The sequence below is a fragment of the Setaria viridis genome, chromosome 9, assembly GCF_005286985.2.
Source record: "Setaria viridis chromosome 9, Setaria_viridis_v4.0, whole genome shotgun sequence".
NCBI classification, from domain to species: domain Eukaryota; kingdom Viridiplantae; phylum Streptophyta; class Magnoliopsida; order Poales; family Poaceae; genus Setaria; species Setaria viridis.
In genome coordinates, this window is record NC_048271.2 from 7,838,588 (window position 1) to 7,853,772 (window position 15,185).

The 15,185-nt window shown below is 48.6% G+C and overlaps 4 protein-coding genes across 10 annotated transcripts; 2 read left to right on the forward strand and 2 right to left on the reverse strand.

Annotated features, from left to right (window-relative positions):
* Positions 1-132: 132 nt before the first annotated feature.
* LOC117836982 (uncharacterized) lies at positions 133-4,934 on the forward strand. 7 transcript variants are annotated; one of them, XR_004636217.2, is made up of 4 exons: positions 133-886; positions 1,537-1,676; positions 2,184-2,265; positions 3,558-4,187. XR_004636217.2 is itself a non-coding variant. In XM_034716511.2 (2 exons), the coding sequence occupies exon 1, from the start codon at positions 372-374 to the stop codon at positions 855-857; it is 486 nt and encodes a 161-aa protein (XP_034572402.1). In that variant the 5' UTR covers positions 135-371; the 3' UTR covers positions 858-886; positions 2,184-2,438. The 7 variants fall into 7 exon arrangements, 1 of the variants encoding a protein (XP_034572402.1); XR_004636216.2 differs by lacking the exon at positions 3,558-4,187 and adding an exon at positions 2,373-2,438; XR_011897034.1 differs by lacking the exon at positions 3,558-4,187 and having other exon boundaries at positions 2,184-2,438.
* A 1,083-nt stretch (positions 4,935-6,017) lies between these two features.
* Positions 6,018-7,397, forward strand: LOC117836980 (fatty acid elongase 3-like). The gene has a single exon (XM_034716508.2). It carries the CDS (start codon positions 6,324-6,326, stop codon positions 7,155-7,157), a length of 834 nt encoding a protein of 277 aa, XP_034572399.1. The 5' UTR covers positions 6,018-6,323; the 3' UTR covers positions 7,158-7,397.
* Positions 7,398-9,042: 1,645 nt separating this feature from the next.
* On the reverse strand, positions 9,043-12,122 carry LOC117836979 (pentatricopeptide repeat-containing protein At2g13600). Its single transcript, XM_072290696.1, has 2 exons — positions 9,222-12,122; positions 9,043-9,152 (listed from the first exon to the last, which is right to left on the reverse strand). Exon 1 carries the CDS (start codon positions 12,120-12,122, stop codon positions 9,621-9,623), a length of 2,502 nt encoding a protein of 833 aa, XP_072146797.1. The 3' UTR covers positions 9,043-9,152; positions 9,222-9,620.
* A 61-nt stretch (positions 12,123-12,183) lies between these two features.
* Positions 12,184-14,163, reverse strand: LOC117836981 (uncharacterized). The gene is made up of 3 exons (XM_034716509.2): positions 13,725-14,163; positions 13,032-13,170; positions 12,184-12,448 (listed from the first exon to the last, which is right to left on the reverse strand). Exons 1-3 carry the CDS (start codon positions 14,057-14,059, stop codon positions 12,365-12,367), a joined length of 558 nt encoding a protein of 185 aa, XP_034572400.1. The 5' UTR covers positions 14,060-14,163; the 3' UTR covers positions 12,184-12,364.
* Positions 14,164-15,185: the final 1,022 nt, after the last annotated feature.

Consider the following 15,185-nt stretch of genomic DNA (forward strand, 5'->3'; position numbering starts at 1 on the left):
AACCTAGGTATATACCTCCCAAATCCATCTCCCTCGCTCCCTGCGCCGCAACCCCAAATCCATCTCCCTCGCTCCCTGCGCCGCCCCCTCGCCGCCGGCGCCCCCGACGGCCGCCCTCGCCGCGAGCGCCACCCGCGCCCCCCCCCCCCCGCCGGCCGCGAGCGCCGCCCGCGCCCCACGCCGGCCGCCCGAGCCCCTCGACGCGAGCGCCGCCCGCGCCTCCCCGCCGGCCCTCGCCCTCGCCCTCGCCCTCGCCCTCGCCCTCGCCGGCGACGGGGAGCCCGGTTTGCAAACCCTTCTCGCCGCCTTCCTCAACCACGAACCCAGTCAGCTCCTGCGGCGGCGGCGAATCCCCTACTCTGTTTTCTCCGATGGCCACCAAATCCCACAAGAAGAAGCCTTCTGCCGCCAACCCTCCTATTAACCCCAAAGCCGCCTCTTCCGACAAGAAACCCAAGCCCCCGAAGCCCACCGAGGACCAGCCGGTGCAGGCGGCGGCGGAAAAGAAACCGAAGAAGCAGAAGGCAAGGGACGAGATCGATGAGATCTTCAGCGCCGCCAAGGCGAGCAAGAAGCGGAAGCCGGCGCAGCTGGAGGAGGCTGAGGCCCATGGGGGCAAGAGGAAGAAGCCCAAGGAGAAGGCGGAGGGAGGCAGCAGCAAGAAGAAGATCAACAAGACACCGGGGAGTAAGGGTAAGGGGCGGGTGGCGGACGACGACGACGAGTTCGAGGAGAAGAGACCGCGGCGGCGAACGGCGGACGGGCTCGCCATATACTCGGCCGACGAGCTCGGGTTTGGCAAGGCAGATGCTGGCGGCACCGCGCTATGCCCCTTCGACTGCGACTGCTGCTTCTGAGCTCGTGGGCTGCCTCTTCTATGCCGGAGGTGATGTGCTGAGGCTAATTCAATGTAGTTGTCTTGCTTGATGAATTCAATGGCTGAGTGTGGTTACATTTGTGCTCTGATGAAATGATATTTTGGTTCCTGTGCTATCTGCCTGTTACTATGCTCCTAGATGAAAGGAATATTTAAAGGCTCAGTTGTTTTATCGCATGGGTGAAGTTAAAAGTATGCTAAAATTCAGAATCAGTGTCTACTCCGCTTCCCAATAAGAATTTGTGTAAATATAATGGAGTTTCGTTGATCACCTTCTGATATGCAGCACATTGAGCCGTATATAAATATCCAGCGTTTGAATGCATTCAGATTCGCCAAGTATGTTACATCATATGTTCGTATGACGGTGATCCATGGAACTAGAATACAAAGATGTTATGCACACTGTTGTTGTCATGGTATCTGAAGTGTGATCTTACTATTTGACTGAAGAACATGTGAATGTGAGGACTGAGGAGCAACACAAAGCTACCTCAACTTCAAAAGATCTTTTGGTCATGGTATCCGATTGCGACAACCGTGATCTTTGCCCAAATGTGCTAAATGAGGCTACATACCTAACTATTTAGCTGAAGAATATGTGAATGTGAGGAGCAACACGAACCTACCTAAACTCAAAAGATCTTTTGTGTTGCTAGGCTTTGTGTACCAATGGCTGGAGACATGATTTAATTGACTTCCTGGAAAAATGGTGTGTTGGAGTTAGCATGGATGGCCTGAATGCCTGAATTGGGTGTCCACTGATTGCTTTGACGCAACAGATATCTGAGACCTAGAGGTATGGCAGAAGCCATTTTAAGCTGTGCAAGTTTTAAACTATGCAACTCTGAAGAACTACTATCACCAACCAAAACAGTCAGAATGTATTTCAGTGCAGGTTCTGTTTTTCAGTCGTGATTTTTTGTTGATTCTGTGGATAATTTTTTTATGGTGATGTTGATAGATGCTTTTACATTTTCGGGCATGCTTTTACATTTTCGGGCATGGTTTTAGCTCATGTGAATTTGGTAAATATCTTCTTTGCATTTTCTCATGTTGCGAAATTTGAAATTAGGCGGAATGTGGATGTAGCTGAAGTTGAATCACTGACACGTGAACTTTGGTCCCACGCATTAGTGACTCAATTGTAGAGAGCGGTACTGCAGAGGATGAGAAATTTGCAATGTTGACACTCGAAATATTTGGCTTCGCAGTTTTGATACTTGAAACAATGGCTTTGCAGTTTTGACATCCCAAACATGAGGTTGCTTGATTCATTGACATTTTCATCTTTTTCACTGTGCAGGACACCTAAAATGACCATCTTAGCCCTTGGAGCATACCTGAGACAGCAACACATAAATAGTTCATCACAAACATCCGACCAGGTACATCAAACAGTGCAACACAAGATGGCACAAGTTCACATATGGTTCACATAGTTCATCAACATCCAGACATGGTTCACACAAGTAGTTCTAACTTCCACATATAGTTCACACATATGGCAGTTGGTAACAGCACTTGGAAACAAAATACACACGGCATACATGCAAGTCAATTCCGTCGAAAGAGCCGGCGGAGGAGCCCCGCAATAGGCTCTGGGCCGCGTCGTGCTGCTCTCCCTCGCAGGTTCCATTCCAGATCAGATCACGTCCACGCCATTGACCTCGGGTCGTCGTCTGGGGAGGGGTTAGCGGACGACGGAGAGCCGAGGCGAGCAGCGACGGGAAGCTCCTGGATCTCGCGAAGAAAAAGAACGGAAGGAATCTCTTTGACGAAACCTGTGGACAAAACGCGAGCGCGCATTGAGCCACGTCGTCCGTGCATTTGGAAGCTGATCGAGCCGTCGTCCTTCTTAGACTCGTCCTGACTCCCGACCTCTGCAGTTTCGCCATGACTCGCGAAGCACCCCATCAATACTTCGTTTGATGGGCGTCGCCGCAGGGCTATGCGCCCACCCGATATACTCGTGCCTCCTGTGACTCTGTCCCTCCCCTCTCTACCTTGACGTGGTGGAATGTCTAGTGCGTCCCCATGCTGGCGGTGCTTCAGGCCGGCGTTCCCGTCCGCTGCCACGGGACATCGCCTGGGGTGGCGTGGCGGCTAGCGGCCTGCAAGCGAATCGGGCGATAGAAGCAGCTGATTCAATCCACCATAGGTGCGCGTGTCTCCACGTCGTCATCGGTCGCCGTCGCCGTTCTTGATATGTGCCGTCAAGAAGGTCAAGAAGGACGATCGCAAAGCGTTGGCGCGGGAAAGCCCGACAGAGTTTTTGCCGCCGCCGCTGTCCTCGACAGATTCCGGCGAGAAACTCAGCGAAGGCTCGAGGGTGAGTGGGTGACCGTGAGCTTGCGGCAGTATGCCACGGGTACCGCCGTCGTAGAAGGGCGTAAGACCGATGCCATTGCAGCAGACCAGCACCGCCCCGGGGACAGGCGATGAGAGCAGTGCTTAAGGCACGGGGATACAGAATCAACAGATAGCATTTCAGATAACGAGAAATGCAATGAATTACCACGGTCGGCTTAAATCAATCAAGATAAGGAAATCACCTGCTCGGATACAACCACAATAGCAACTTTTAATTCAAAAATGGAATAATTGTTTGTCATGATTGTATTTGATACATTTGATGAACTGATGTTGTACCATGATGCGTGATCATTGTCATTTTCAGAAATACATACATAGATATAAAAAAGTGTTAAACACACATGGAATGCATGGAGGTCCAAAGAAATTGATGGAGGACCAAATCCAAGAATTCCCAGCGTTCCCCAGCATGCCACCACGTCACTTTAAGAAAGAGATCAAATCCAACACGTTTCGGAGTTGGATTCAGACTGCAGAACATCACAAATTGTGATGGTCCCACGGTCGCATACGGATTCGAATTGGGGCATTCAAGTACATGGAAACCTTATCAAGTTTATTTTCATATGGATCCAGACTCATCCATATCTTTTCTGAGGCGGCCGCGATCGTCATTTTACTACATAGGCTTTTTTCTATCTATGGTGTTGTGTCACCTTATTTTGGTCCAATGGGCCGTGTATCAAGTTGAGTCCATCAGGAACGTGTCCTAGGGTTGAAGCACGACCCCAACACCATGGTGGTCGTCCTCCCAAGTCCATATACCCCTTAGCCATCACTGGGTTTTGTTTAGATGTAAGTTTAGCCATTGCTACTTCCTTGTAGACGCGTGTGTTGATTAGACCATCTGATATACTCGATTTAGAACCCTAACTTTGTGATTTTAGATTGGTTTTTATCTTCATATTTGCAATTGAGTTGTTTGTTCTACTTATTCTTGCTTGTTTTCCTCGATTGCTTGCAGGAATTACCCTAATGGTTTGGTTGATCGTGCTCCATAAGATCGCGGTGATCATTAGAGGTGGTGTATCGGTTACTAAGGCACAACATTCTTGTATGGTTATAGTCGGGCCATGAAAGTCGTCTCCATCCCCAAATCGAGTTATCCACCTTCTCTCATCGAAAGATCGGGATTCAACCCCACATGTTCACATCACAAGATCAGGAAGCACTCTGCTATGACAAAAGCAATTTAATTGGCACCGCTAGCTATCTCCTGCACCTCGAAAAACAAGGTGATATGTCTGAAAACTGCACTCGAGTTGAAAATGCGATTACAAAGGGAAGAGTTGCCGGTAGGCTCCCTTTCGAGACTCTTCCATTGAATTCTCCTTTTGGTACCTGCTCGCTTGATTGTAACTGGCTGCTACTAGGCTAACTGATACTATTGCTGCAACTGACTTGGTGATCAAGTTGGAAGATAAGCTGAACGGAACAATCTTGCAGTAAGTTATGTGGAAATTAGATATGTATTCTTCATATGATTTTCAGAGCAAATATCTGTACCAAATGTTTTAAAAAAAATTTCTATTGTGCTCCCAGCACCAAATGTTTGAAGTTCAACAAATGCTTGCTTACTGTTACAGTGTTACCTAGCATTTACACATACTCTATTGCATCAGTCGACCTGTGCTATAATGTTATCAATTGAAAAGTTCTTTGCTTATGCATTTTTCCTTTACATTTAACTGTCCTTTCAGGCTTTAACTAATGTTTCATGCATGTAGCCTTGAGTCCTTGAGTACCAATTTCCCCATTCTATTGATTGTTCTAAGCCATCTTGCTTATGATGTAATCAATTGGTGTGATACTTGCAGCTGCTAACTGAATTACTTTCATGTGCACAACTTTAAATATAAACTTCCTTCTATTCTACCCAAAATGATCAAGGAGTTAGATTCTGTCGAATGTCATCTGTATGAACTGCCTGTTATTGGATTTCTATAAAAGTAGGAGAACTTCTTGGTAAAAAAAGATTCTGTCGAATGTCGAATGGGTCGAGGAGTGCATGACAACTTGGCAACAGAGAACTGGTGGATCCATGTCTAGAGTTCATCTGATATGTTCCTGATAGCACCAAAACTTGGCGAATGGTTGTTAGCTGAATCCTGGCACCAACTCTGCATGTAACCACTTCCATGCCCATTGTACAATATCGATAGTAATATATAAAAATTCCACGCTTGCGGATATCATGTCTCCAAAATAGCAAAACCTGAAGATCGTAAAATTGTTGCGTCTCCTCTTAAACAAGCTACGGAGCAACACGCGGGAACAAGACCACAACACCACAACGATCCAAGCGCGGCCCAGCAAAGCCGTGCCTCGGTTTCTAGTAGAGGTAACGGAACGGAAGGGAAGGAGAAAGATAGGGCAAGGGTAGTATCGTAATTTCATATGCCAAAATAATGAGAATAGAAAAGAAAACATATTAGAAATGTAAAATGTCAAAGAATCAAGCGACCTCATGTTTGGGATGTCAAAACTGCGAAGTCATTGTTTCGAGTGTCAAAACAGGATATACTTCCGATCAAATATGGGTGGTATCCAAGCATTACTTTGAACTGTGTGCACTATTTTATTTCCACTTGCTTTCCAGAACAATATTGTAGTTGCTTGGAACCATTTTCTTGATCTTCAGGCAAGAATTTAGGTATGATGATAAAATCACCTTTCCACTTTCAGGGATCACAGTTAAGGTTGCTGGTGCCATAGATTTCCAATTGAAGTGTTTATGCTTCTATCAGCACACATTTGATCTATTGTGTACAGATTTGTAGGGTCCTTAGCTTAGCTAAAATTGCTGTGAACTCGGTCGAATGCGATTTGTTTCCCATGCGTCTCGACTTCTCGTCGAACAGTAATTCGGAAAGAAAAGTGAGTGTGCCCAAATTCTCAAGATGTGGGCTTTCTGGGCCTCGTGGTCCACGGCTACGGCACCCACCAGGCCACCACGCTACCCACCGGGCACCGGCTCGTCCCGTCCGCGCGACGTGTCAGGGCGGAGACCACACAGCAAGGAGCAGGCGAGGTCTGAGCGGCCGGTGCGAGCGAGGCCGAGGCGTTCCCGATGGCGGCGCTGCTGCTGAGCCGGGCGCGGTGGCTCCTGGTGGAGCACCCAGCGGTGGCGTCCTTCCGCTGGCAGCCGGGCCGCACGCTCGGCGCGACCCCGTCCTTCGCGGCCGCCGTCATCTGCGGCTACCTCGCCGCGGTGCTCGTCCTCCACCGCCTCGTCCTCCCGCGCCTCCCGCCACTCCCGCCGCGGGCGCTGCGCCTGGCCTCCGCGGCGCACAACACGGTCCTCCTCGCGCTCTCCGCCGCCATGGCCGCCGGGTGCGCGCTCTCCACGGCGGCCACGGCGCCCGCGCCGCGGTGGGCGTGGCCGTTCTGCTTCCCCCCGGGCGGCGCCACGGAGGCGTCGGGCCCCGTCTTCTTCTGGGCGCACGTGTTCTACCTGTCCAAGGTGTACGAGCTCGGCGACACGCTGCTCATCCTGCTCGGCCGCCGCCCGCTCACGCTGCTGCACGTCTACCACCACGCCGTCGTCATCGCCATGTGCTACCTCTGGCTCGCCACGCGCCAGTCCCTGATGCCCATCGCGCTCGTCACCAACGCCGGCGTGCACGTCGTCATGTACTCCTACTACCTCTCCTGCAGCGTCGGCCTGCGCTGGCCGAGGCGGCTGAAGCGCGCCGTCACGGAGCTGCAGATCGTGCAGTTCCTCTTCAGCTTCGCCGCCTCCGTCGTGATGTTGTGGCTCCACTTCGCCGCCGGCGGGTGCGAGGGGATGGCCGGGTGGGTGTTCAACGCCGTCTTCAACGCGTCGCTACTGGCGCTCTTCCTCGACTTCCACGGCGTCGCCTACAAAGCCGCCAAGGGTGGCAGCAAGGGGAAAGCGGAATGACGAGGCCACCGACAAGGGCTTAATTTGCCGGATCAACAAGGGCGGCAGCAATTGCTCGTGAGAATTCCGGGTTCTAGCATTATGCCTCTGTAATGGCTCATGCATCATTTCTGATTTCAGTTTTGTGCTTTTGCGTTCCCAAATTACAATCATGTTACAACAACCTTCTTGTGGGAATTGGTGTAGGTGAATCAGTTATCTGAACATCGTGAAAGGGAAAAGTAGAACCATTTATCTGAAGCTAGGAAAAATGTCATTTAGTAATTGCAGCATGGAAGTGTTCTCAGGTACCGAAGCTGTAACGTTGATTCAACTTCGACATCTTCAACCAAATTTTAAACAATCTTTAGCATGAAAGATTTGGAGAAAGCAACATAAATCATGATGGAACGTTCCCAAAAAGAAAATCATGATAGAACGTTCAGGTCCCAAAATAGTGCGCTGACTGCATCAATTTATGCATCAGAGAATTTGACAGCAATCCATCATCAGGACGAGAATGTAATGCGAATAGACAAAAGCTTGTGCAAAGGCTGATACCAGAAAGGCGATCCTTTGATGTTTAAATACGAGGCAGACGCCAAAAGGTCATTGGTGATTGCATACAAGTATCTTTTCCTTTCAATTGAAAAATAAATCTGCGTCGCGTGAAGCCGAGAAAGACTACCACTTCGGCATTTCCGGAAGCTTCTTTAATTATTTAAATCACACGGCGACATTTAGGGTTCTAGGAGAAATTGGAGCCCCTTTGGCCCTTTGACAAAAGAAATGCAAAAACTGTATTATACTTGATGAAAAAAAACATGGCAATTTTTCTGGAGAAGAAAAGGGGGGCATTTGTGCAACGACACTGTTCACTGATCATCACTTTTCATCTGCACCACTGCTCTTTGCGAGCCACGAAACCACAATAAAAGGCACACAGGCAAAAAGCGCAGCATGAATCTGCCTAGAAATAGAAGTATGAAACTGTAGGAGAAGCTCTTGATTGACTAAAATTAGGGTTTCTTCAAGCTGACGCAATTAACTCCTCGGATCATGCATACATGGACAAAAATTAGTCTTCAAACAAAAACCGAGATGATTTTCCCACAAGACGTAGCTCTGCACAAGTCCACCGATCTACCCTCCAAAGAAGAAGGAACAAAAGAGGGGAAAGAAAGGTTTCGTCACCTGCTCTCCCTGTCCCTGCTAGTGCTACGACCTGCTAGAAGCTACTGGGTGCCCGGCCAGAGAAGGCCATGGCGAAGAGCAGGATGACGAGGTAGAAGAGGATGACGACGAGCTTCATCTGGAACATGGCGAAGAAGAGCTTCACCATGAACACCAGCAGCAGCGCGTCGAAGATGATCGTTATGGCCACCTCCAGGGGCTCCATCCCCGCCACCGACGCCGACCAGACCACCGGCCAAGGTGAGAAGATCAACACTCTCTGGAACCAAACAAGAAAAGAAAACACGAGAGGGATTGGTAAAGGTGGAGCGGTTGTGGTGTGAGCTCCAGTGGTCGAGTGGGGGGAGAGGAGGCGAGGAAAGAACCCAGCAGACGCACCTGACCCCTGAGGGCGACGCGTTTTGCGATTCAGTGATGGTGCCTTGGCTTGGCCCGACGCTGATTGCGCGTCGGATACTCGGATGGGCAGAGTGGTGAAGGTTCGGAAGAAAGAAAAGAGCGGGCCCGCCGACGTGAACCACCGAGCCGCTGAGGTGTCCGGGCCTCACGGGTGACGGGTCGGACGGGCGGGCGCGGAGAGTCAAGCCGCGCCCGCGCGTACACACCGGCAGGCGGCAGATGATGGCTGCCACCGATCAGGTTAACCTGCGGTTCAGTCGGTGAGTAGTGCAACAGGACACTGACTGCTAGACTGCTGGAAGTGAAACACATGTGCATCTGAGTTTTTATTAACTGATGATGATGATGGCAACTCAGAAATCGAAGAATCTGCGCGGTCCCAGAGATCATCCCATGTGGCCATGTGGAGGCAAAGAGCCATAGCTGAGTGCATCAGAAGCATCAGGACTTATTGGTCTTCAAGAAGAAAAAGATGAGTGAGCATTAGCTTACAAGACTTTTCGGCAAGGGGTGTTGCATTTTCTCTGTTGTTTTTTTGAAGCTGGTTTACATCAAATCATGTATACCATAATGCATTACCAAATGCTTCAGGATCAAAATCAATGAACTAATTTGCAGTGGCTTTAGAACATCATTCTCCTCCATGAAATCATTCACGAACCAAGATCTACCCAGAAGTTGCTCATGATTCTTAAGAAGCATATATCCTTGAATACTTGGGTAACTCATTGCATCAAGACTCGAGAAACCAGTATCTGGGAAGTATTTCCCTTCCAATAATTAACCATAAACAACTCTGTGCTGCTATTTGTCTTCATGAATTTGGAGAAGACACGGGAATCCTCATTTTCTCAGAAAATCGTCCCTTTCGTAGCAAACCACCAAATAAACTCAAATAGTTGATTCCCACATCAGCAGATCCAAGATTTCATAAATTTCCAATGACAATGGATGCTTTGCTTCCCAAGAAAAGAAGGCGTGATATTGTCCCCTTAACTGTAACCAGCTGCACCCACCATCTTTCTTAAGGCTAGCTCCTTTCATCAGTATCCTCATCTCAGCAGCATCTTTCCATTTTCCACAAGATGCATACATGTTCGAGAGTAGCACATAGCCCGCTGTATTATCCCTCTCCAACTCATGAAGTTTCTTTGCTGCCCTCTCACCAATCTCCTTGTTGCTGTAAGTGTTGCAAGCACTCAGAAGAGCTGACCATGCATTTGCTTCAAAGTTAATTGGAACCTTCATGAGAAGTTCTTCAGCTTCTGTCAAACGACCAGCTCGAGCTAGGACATCTACCATGCAGGTGTAGTGCTTCAGTTTAGGTGGGATGGCATGCGCTTGCATTGTTTCAAAATAATGTATGGCTTGTTCCACCAAACCACTGTGGGAGCAAGCAAATAGAATAGCTAAAAATGTATGCTCATTAGGTGATATTCCATTTGCCATCATATTCTCAAACAACAAAATAGACTCTTCTGCAAAGCCATTTTCTGCAAGTCCCTGAACCATGGCAGTCCAAGTGATATTATTTTTTTCAGGCATTTGATAAAATATCCTCTTGGAGCTGTCCAAATCCCCTGACTTGGCATACATGTCACTGAGTGCAGTCCCCATAAAGATGTTATCTTCGATTCCAAGCTTGACAATCTTAGCATGAACCATCTTGCCCATCTCTAAAGAGCACAAGTTTGCACATGCAAGAAGAACACTTGACAAGGTAATTTCTCCTGGAATCTGCCCTGAAGCCAACATTGCACTGAAAGATTTTAGTGCATCAACAAATCGTCGATTTTCTGCATAACCAGAAATAATCGTGTTCCATGAAGCTGCGTTCCTTGCAGGCATCTTCTTGAAGAGCTCATCTGCCTCCACCATTTTGCCATTCCAGCTATAACCTGAAATAAGAGAGTTCCAGCATACTATGCTCTTTTGTGGGAGGGAATCAAATATCCTCTGAGCATAAGTGCACTGCTTGCATTTGCAGTACATATCAATCAAAGAGCTGGATACAAACAAACTGCTGGTAGAACCCATCTTCAGGGCATTGGCATGTATCCGAGTTCCCCCTCTTAAGTCTTGAAGGGTACCACAAGCACTGAGCACACTGGAGAAGCATGAAATGTTTGGCCTACAACTGTCAGCGAGCATTTGACTGTAAAGCCTTACTGCTTCTGCAGCATCACCTTTCTGCTCATGCCTTGCAATCAAAGTACCCCACGAGACCTCATTCCTCTCAGGCATTGCATCAAGGACCCGTCGAGCTCCCTCAAGGTCACCCAACTCAGCATACACATCAAGTAATGCAGTCCATGAGACGACATCCCTCACCTCCATCTCATCAAACACCTTGTGCGCTGCAGCTGCATCTCCCATTCTTAGATACAGAGTGATCAAAGAATTGTGTACCTCAATACTCTTCTCAAACAAGTTCCATTTGATCGCCAATCCCACCACACCCATGGCCAGATCAAATTCACCTGCACCCACACAAGCCTTGATCACACAAATCAGTGTAACCACATTAGGTCTCACACTGCAGCTTAGCATCTTGCGAAACACTGGGAGTGCATAGCTGTGGAGTTCATTCCGTACAAACCCAGAAATCATCGCGGTGAAGAAGGCAACTGAGTGGAGCGGGCATCGCTCATACAGCTCAACCGCGTCCCTCACAGACCCGCACTTCATGAGCGCGTCCACCATGGTTGTGTACGACACGACGCTCCGATCGGGCATTCTGTCGAACAGCCTGCGAGCTGAGGCGATGTCCCCGGCCTTCACGTGCTCCGACACCATAAAGTCGTACACGAAGGAGGAGGCCGGACCGCAGGCGACGCAGTCGCGGAAGGCCCGGTCGCGGTCTGCGGCGCGGGCGAATGCGGCGTAGGCGGTGAGGAGGTTCGATGCGACGGAGCAGTCGGCGCCGAGGCCGGAGCGGAGAGCGTGCGCGTGCAACGAGAGGACGAGCGGCAGGGCGGAGGAGACCGAGGAAGTAGGCCGGTTGCTGGCGTCGGCGGCGGCATGACGGCAGAGGCGGAGCAGGGAGGCGCAGGTCTCGGCGTAGGACTTGAAGGCCTTCGCTGTTGGCGCCAGCGGTGGGCCGTTGGCCAGGCGGAGCTTGAAGGCCTTCAGAGGAAGGGTTAGGGGAGCGGGTGCCTTCTCCGTCTTGGCCCTCGCCGCCGGCGAAAGAGATGGCCGCGCCGGCTCCAGCAGCGGCCGTTGCAGCCGCGGTCGCCTCACGCGGGCCGCCGCTCTCATAGTCCCGTGATTCAAGTTCGGTAAGCTTCCGCCATTGAGGGAGTGGCATATTGGCATTTTATCAGGCGCGATAATTGGGCTGCCTGTACGGTCACCTGGGCTGGGTTGGGACAATTTGGCCCGGATTAGTAACATACAAAGCTACTGTCGTGAACACGAACAGAATCTTCTAAAAACACGGATGGAAAACTGAAGGTTTGGACAAACAAGGCAGCATGATTCCGTGATGATGTTGCAATTTCTGGGAAATACATTCTGAAGCCAACTGGTGTTATGTGCTACAGCCTGAGCTGCACAATCATTCTAACTATCATTCTCAGCAAGCAATGCTAGAAACAAGAAAGCTCTGCACTCTACAGCAGCACTGCTGGAGATCCTCACTGGATTTTCTCCATCCCGTAGGTATCTTCATCTCCACTGGCTACCTTTCTTCTTCTCTCTGCAATCATCTTGGTGTATGCCTGGGAGAATTCACCAGAGTTAGAACAGGTTCATTCTTGGACAGGTATTTGGCACATAAGAAATGCTTGATTGACTGATAAGCTCCAGTTTGAAACTAGCACAGACTCATGTTGACCACATAGCCAGTCCCCATTTATGAACTAGAAGTTTTGGAGCCAGTGGCAACAAAGTATGGACGATCTGGTAGTTGCTACCCTGAAAAGTGATACCAATACCATGCTATGTCCAAAAATTTTCTTTCTTAGTTAGAATACGGCAGACCACTTCGAAGGTAATTCTGCATTGATTTTAAGAGTACCATTTGCGGTTTGAAAACACACTATGCAAAATCCAATACCTACTTTTTTGCAATTGCAATTATGTCAAAGGACATGCTGTAGCTACACGAGTTGCCTACATGGTACATTGAAATCAAGAAAATGTGCTATCTTCCCTGATCAAGACTGAGAATCTTTTTCATGGTTGCTGAAAAAAAACTAAATTGATCCTGTGTTACATATATTATTATGATATCAACCTCTAATCAATCATCTAAAAATAACAAAAAAAGAAATTAAATTGTTGCACAGTTGCTGTACAAACCTTAGGATAGGAGTATAGAAATATGTACCACCATGCACATATTATAAAAGAAACTCCTGCAGTAATTATAACCGACTGGAGCACCCAACTACACGCAACCACAGCAGTTCCAGTGAGCAATATTGTCCAAGGTTGGCACCTGAAAAGGAGGGAAATATAGTCATGATGACAATACTTGAGCATACAAGCTGTTAATATTTGACAAAAATGAAGATGATGAGAAGATGTGAGGAAAAGTTATCAATTCCTTTTGCACTGACATATGAATATATGATACCAGTTGCCTAGCTTTACTACCATATATTGAATTTTAGAAATAGGATGATGTGACTGTGTAGATATCACTTAAGTCATGCCTTGATTACACTAAAGAAATGACAGGGCGAGAGCAGATATCTGCAGCAACAACTTCCAGCGAGGGCACTTTAGCAAATGTACTTTGTGTTTGTCAGAAACAAGTTTTTACGACAGTAACACTAAAGTGATTTAGTATTTATTGTTACACCTTACAATGAACAACAGCGATGGTATCAAGTTTGGGATATCTCTATGATATGTGTTATTAGCAAACAAATCAAGCTTAAATGTTTGAGCCATCCTAAGTTTCGTCAATTTCAGCTTTTACGATTTTTGTCAAACCCAAATATGCTGCGAGAAACTGTTCCTGATAAGGAGCAAAGCAAAGGGACGAACCAGGCAGGCTTGGTGTCCCAGACGGAGTCGTACTCGAGCGACAGGTAGTCGAGGTACCCGTCCATGTCCTCCACCACCCCGTCCTCTCCAAAGAACGCCGCCGCTCCGGCGTCCTTGGCCCCCTCACCGTCGCCCCGGCCGCCGGCCCGCGCCACGCCGGCGCGCCCCCGACTCCTGACGCCGAGCTGAAACCGCGTAGCGGCGCTGGCGGCAGCGGACGAGGGGGAGGAAAGGGAAGGCGCGGCCGCGAGCATGGGCACGCTCGAGCGGGCCACGCCGGCGCCGCATGGGCAGGACGGCGGCGTGGACGGGAAGGGTAGGCAGGGCGCGCCCATTTCTCGGCCTCCGCTCGCTGTACGGCGTCGCCCTCTGTTCCGCTTCCGCCCGCGGCTGTACGGCTACCGATACTGCGACTATGGCCAGTGTTTGCTTTGATATCTTGGCAAAATCGGGCAGTGTATCATCATGCAGTTAGAAAGCAGTTGGTTTTCTTAATAGGCCGAATTTTCGGCCCAGCAGAATAGGCATCCTTGTTGCAAAACGGGGCGGAAATGGACCTTCCGAAATGGACGGAAGTCCTCATATCGGCCTGGTTCCCCTAAAAAAATTTGCAAAAGAAGACGACCACGACTCCACGAGTACGACCAGCAAGAGACAGGGTATACCAAACATGCTGAAGATCACGCATGGTTGCCCATCCAACTATGAAATGGATTAAGAATTGGCAACTGTACGTCTGTTTCATACAGGAAAAGCACCAACACACGTGCTTGTACACTCAGCTCACCAAACGATTCCTTATCGTTATCAGTACTCAAAACTTATCGTTATCAGTACTCAAAACTGAGCATTCGTACAAAGAACCGGACGCATTTTCGTCCGGTACTAACGTGCGGCGTTAGTATCGGTCGTCACGCATAGGATCACGGGAGCCTTGTAGTACTAATTTGTAGCCTCAGCTGGTACTAAATGACGGCACGCGGACCGCATGACCAACAGCTAAAGTCCTCGGAAAATCATTTAGTACCGGCTAGTCACTAGCTGGTACTAAATGGTAAGAATAACATTTAGTACCGGCTAGTAGCTTGAACCGATACTAAGTGTAACCATTTAGTACCGGTTGAAGCTACCAGCCCATCTAATCATTTGCTCTATAAATCAGTTGCTTCCTTCCTCCCCGAGCAAGCTCAAACATTTGCTCGGGCTTCGTTTTTCTTCGATCAATCGGTTAGCAACTTTATTCTCCCTCCTCTGGTCACAATATTCTAGATTTTTTTTGAATAAGTTAGTTTTATGTTACAAATGGACTACTTGTTGTTTTATTAGAGTGAGGAGAATGAAAAGTTTTTTAGAATGGGTTTTATGTTACAAATGAAGTACTTGTTCATCTTTTAGAGTGAGCAGAGTGGAGAGTTTTTTAGAGTGAGGACTAAATATTATAAACATATTTACTTTATCTTT